The sequence below is a fragment of the Puccinia triticina genome, chromosome 4A (assembly GCF_026914185.1).
Source record: "Puccinia triticina chromosome 4A, complete sequence".
NCBI classification, from domain to species: Eukaryota; Fungi; Basidiomycota; class Pucciniomycetes; order Pucciniales; family Pucciniaceae; genus Puccinia; species Puccinia triticina.
Window position 1 is genome coordinate 2,885,572 of NC_070561.1, and position 4,703 is coordinate 2,890,274.

The following is a 4,703-nucleotide window of genomic DNA, read 5'->3' on the forward strand; positions in this document are numbered from 1 at the left end:
AGGATTTTGACGGGAGGAACTCTGGGGTCGTTCATCATTGCGGAGACGCAAGACAGCCAGTCAGATGGCAGAGAGGTGAGAATCGACGACGAGTAGATGTCGTCCAGAGTGAGCGGGGCATCAGCGGTGATGAGAGCTGAGAGGCTCTCGAACGTTTTGGCCATCTCGTCCAAGTGAGCGGTCAGGTCATCGCCCGTCATTCAGGCGGTCGTGAGTTTGCGAAGAAAATAGGTAATGCCCCCAGCAGATGAGTCCTGATGGGCCTCCTTGAGGGCTGTCCAGAGAGCACGAGCGTCCGTGGTGATGTGATGAACCTTTTGGACATGCGCTGCGTGGATCGTGCTGGAGATAGCTCCGAAAGCGGCTTTGTTGTTGCGAGCCCAGTGTGGATTTGCTCTGGCCTTCGCGATATCATCGTCGATAACGTACATGACATCGGTGGTGTTGAGATGGGCCCGCATAAACCAGGTCCACTCGTTGTAGTTGGAGCCTGGTCCGGGGGGCTTGAGCCGCTCGATGGTGGTGGTTTTGAGAGCTGGATGAGTCCAGGTTTCTTGGTCGGGTTTAGAAGACATAGTCGGAATCGGTCGACTAGTGGACGAGTTTGTCGAAGACTTGGGTTCGGGTTCAGATTTCGGTGGTGATGGTGTCATGAACCGGAAGCTTTATCGAGAAGCGTACGGATCCTCCACGCTGATAGAGATGTTGCGGCTTTAGCGGCAAATGGCGCTCATAACCTGTTGCGGTGATAAACTGGAACAGCAGAATGTGATGATGATGTTCGTGGAAGGATGATCATTGCATGAGAAAAGGAAAACAAGGAGAGAGAAGAGAGAAAAGAAAAGACAAAGATACACTCACCTGGAACAGCAGAATGTGATGATGATGTTCGTGGAAGGATGAGGAAAGGTCCTTCCACGTCTGCTGCTCCAGGTGACTACAAAGGTGAAATGTCACGAGCTGTGATATGTACACGAAAGGATTGAAGCACAAGAACTTGAGAAAAAGGAAAGAAATGACTACACAACCTCAACATGAGAGCCAGAGCTCAGATGAATACTGTGGTGGTGTACATAGCACACAAGGACATCTCAATCCTCCAGCGTACAGTTGCCTTGAGCCTACGTGTCTGTAGACTATGTTAGACAGATGGAAGGGACGGACAAAAATATTTAATCCCCATCCTGAATGCCTGATATGGTCAACCAGGGGTTCTGCACTGCACACTCCTCAAATGAAGGCACACACAGGCCTTCACACCTCAAACCAATGGATGCAAACCATGAATTACTCAAATAAGGAATACATGGAGTGCACACAACAAAATGAGGTGTGCATGCTGGTGTGTGGGGCGCACAACTTATTTCATGGGTGTGTATCTATAAGCCCATGTCAATTTAATTTCAATTATTAAATTTGGAATTAGGATTCAACAACAGTTGTGTTTAATTTTGATCTAAAGATGTCAGAGTCATTTTGGAATAGTGTTTCATATAATAATCCATTTTAAACAGATTAATGTTCACTGAAACCCAATAAATGATATGAATTGCCAAAAATTTAAAGTTAACTTGTACTTTGATTGCCGCCATTGCATCTTTACAGTTTGAACTGAGTTCCAGTTGATTTCCAGTTGACCAGTTCCAAGCAATTTCTGCATGAGTGTTAGATGCGTTCCAGATCAGTTCCACATGATTTCAAGAATTGATCATTGTTTCCTAACACTATGTTCACCAAATGCCTCCAGCACAGTTACAGAAAACAATTCATGTGTGGCACTCCCTGGAGAGTGGGAACAGATCTCCCCTGGTGGTAGCAAGGGTTGGGGGAATAGTTTCTTGGTGAGTCTGTGGGCCGACTGGCTTGGGTTGGCTGCGAGTGCGGAGGTGATTGAGGGTGCGCTTAGGTTGATGTGAGTCTGTGAGCTTTGTTGAGGGTTTGTTGTTGCCATGATATGTACAGCTGGTTTTCTCGCTTCTTCTATTTGGTGGTGGTGGTGGTGGTACAGACTGGGTGAGTGGATGTGTGCGCACTCTTTCCCCTCTTGACTGTGTTTGTAAACTTGGGAAATCTGTGACAGACTAGGCAACAGGGCGGTGACAGCGCACAGCGGGCTTGGCGCGGACAACCTCCCCGGCCAGGGGGCCGCAGAGAAAATTGACCAAACCTGTCAACTCCTCTCAGACCTGTCCCTCCATACTCAATTTCTGAGCTGACCATACATAAACAAGGAAGAATCCAGTTTTTGTACATCGGCTGGGCTTTCAAAGAATCCAACTATTAACTCAATAGTGACATGTCAAAGCTTTAATTGTTGGCAAAATCAGTTTCAACATTTAATCTTGTAATCACTTGTAAATTATAAATGCATCACTAGATAAAGCCACCCTGCATGGTCATTGGTAATTGTGTTTTGTTTGAATTCACATTCTCTCAGGCCTTTTAAGTGAGGAGTTAAAACCACTGCCCTCTGGCAAAGAACCTTTCAAAATATCATCCAACATGCAATAAGATAGAGGATTGTTTCCTGCGCCCACACAGTGTAACCCTTGAAAACACTAAGACTTCATCAAAGCCCACAACTGTAATTTATGCTTCCTCAATAACAACCACATGTGATCAGCCCTGCAAGTGTACATCTTAGTTGCAGCTTTGTTACAAAGGGAAAAGAGCTCAATTGAACTTAGCCAGATCTGCGGACTTGTGATGAATCAAATGAAGGGCAGGTTGCACCATCGTGAGGAGGAAATTGTATCATTGTACCATGTATGGATAATGACTTGAGGTGACTAGAGTTACAAATGATTAGAGAGGACCACATGTGCTAGCCCCTCTAGGGACAGTCTACAGAAGATATGATGCATTGGCGATCAACAAGAAACAACCTTATTCATTTTTTACTTTTGAAGTTTTTCTTTCAGCATGGCCTTCAAGGTTTCGGCATCTTCAGCAAACTTTCGAATTCCCTCGTGGAGCTTGTCCCATGCCATTTCCTCACTGAATAAGGCCCATCTGAACGCGGCCTCGTCATTTACGTAAGATACCTTTGGCAACTTTTCACCAGTGGTAGCTAAAAAATTCAGGCGGATGAATGGAAAAGGTGAGCCAAGAGGCTTCGGGGTAATAGGGCAGAAAGAAGCGTTGAGTCACACCTTGAGCGGCGCTGAGCTTTTGCTCAATCTTCTTGTCCGACTTGTGGAGTTGATCCAATAGCGCAGGTGAAATGGTCAAAAAGTCGCATCCGACGAGTTGCTCAATTTCGCCAATCTAGGTTGTGCGTCGTACAATCGAATAAGCAAAGCATCACAAAACGATTTGATCGGTGTGATACTGACGTTGCGGAAGGAGGCACCCATTACAATGGTTTTGTAACCTTCTTGTTTGTAGTATCGGTATATCTTTTGCACCGATTGAACGCCCGGATCGGCAGCACCATCGTAAGAAGCGTCCGGCTTCTTGGCCTTGTACCCTATATGGCAAATCATGCGTGCCGGCCGTGTAAATTACCAGTCATTCATTAGCTGTAAGATTTAAGAGTGACCTACAGTCCAAGATTCGGCCCACAAAAGGGGAAATGAGGGTGACTCCAGCTTCAGCACAGGCAACTGCCTGACCGAAACCAAAAAGAAGGGTCAAGTTGCAGTGGATGTTGTGATCCTTTTCGAGCTCTCTAGCAGCCTGGATGCCCTCCCAGGATGAGGCAATCTTGATCAAGACACGATCCTTGTCGATTCCTACCGTCTTGTAGAGTTCAATTAGGTGGAGTGCCTTGCGCTTGGTGGCTTCCTTGTCGAATGAGAATCGCGCATCGACTTCGGTCGACACTCGGCCAGGAATCAAAGCGAGAATCTCTTTTCCAAATTCGACTAAAAGTCTGTCAACTGTCGCATCGACTTGGTTATCTAATGAACTATAGAAAAATGCATGGATTCAGCCGTGTAGAATCCAAGATAAACACCACCAACGTTGATAAAGAGCTGAGGCTAATCACTGACCCTCCCTGAGCCTTTCCATATTGAACGGCGACATCAACCAACTTGGCGTAGGCCGGTTTCTTGACGGCTGCAAGGATTAATGAGGGATTCGTAGTAGCATCCTGGGTTTCGGGTTGATCAAAACGATGGTCAGAGTACACTCATCAATCCAATGTTGGCAAGAATGAAGATATTCAAGTATATCATACACACCTGGGGCTTGTACTGGGCAATACCTGCAGCAGACAAAAATCAAAAAAGAGGTAATCGGATCAGGAACGGAGGGTGGTGCTATGCAGAAATGTAAAACTGACTTTCAAAGTCCCCGGTGTCACAGACCACGGTGGTGTGTTGTTTGAGGTGGTCAAGAGAGGTGGTCCTATCATCGGATAACGTCGGAAAATGAAAGTCAGCTGGTAATCAAGGTGGCGAGGGGTACGAAACAAAACCCCCAAAGACCGAAGGGATGAGTTGCAAAAGCAAGTCTAGGGGAAAGGCGGGACCAACATCTTTGCGGGTATGATGGACTCCGCGATTTCCAACGATGTGTGCGAGGATGGGGAACAGTTGTACAGCAGAACCTGTTCTAACCCATACCCCTCTAGGGATGAGGATGGGCCGGGTCGGGTTGGAAAAATGCTGACCCGCCCCGCCCCGTTTTTAAATGGGTTGGGTCAGAGATTTAAGGCCCTGTTTGGCAGCGTGATTATTACGCAATAAATAATCTTG

The 4,703-nt window shown here is 46.6% G+C and overlaps 1 protein-coding gene across 1 annotated transcript; it reads right to left on the reverse strand.

Annotated features, from left to right (window-relative positions):
- Positions 1-2,897: 2,897 nt before the first annotated feature.
- On the reverse strand, positions 2,898-4,483 carry PtA15_4A355 (uncharacterized protein; the record flags this gene model as incomplete). Its single annotated transcript, XM_053168231.1, has 8 exons — positions 2,898-3,070; positions 3,153-3,267; positions 3,336-3,469; positions 3,546-3,910; positions 3,996-4,096; positions 4,188-4,210; positions 4,289-4,353; positions 4,482-4,483. Coding segments are annotated over 8 exons (978 nt in total).
- Positions 4,484-4,703: the final 220 nt, after the last annotated feature.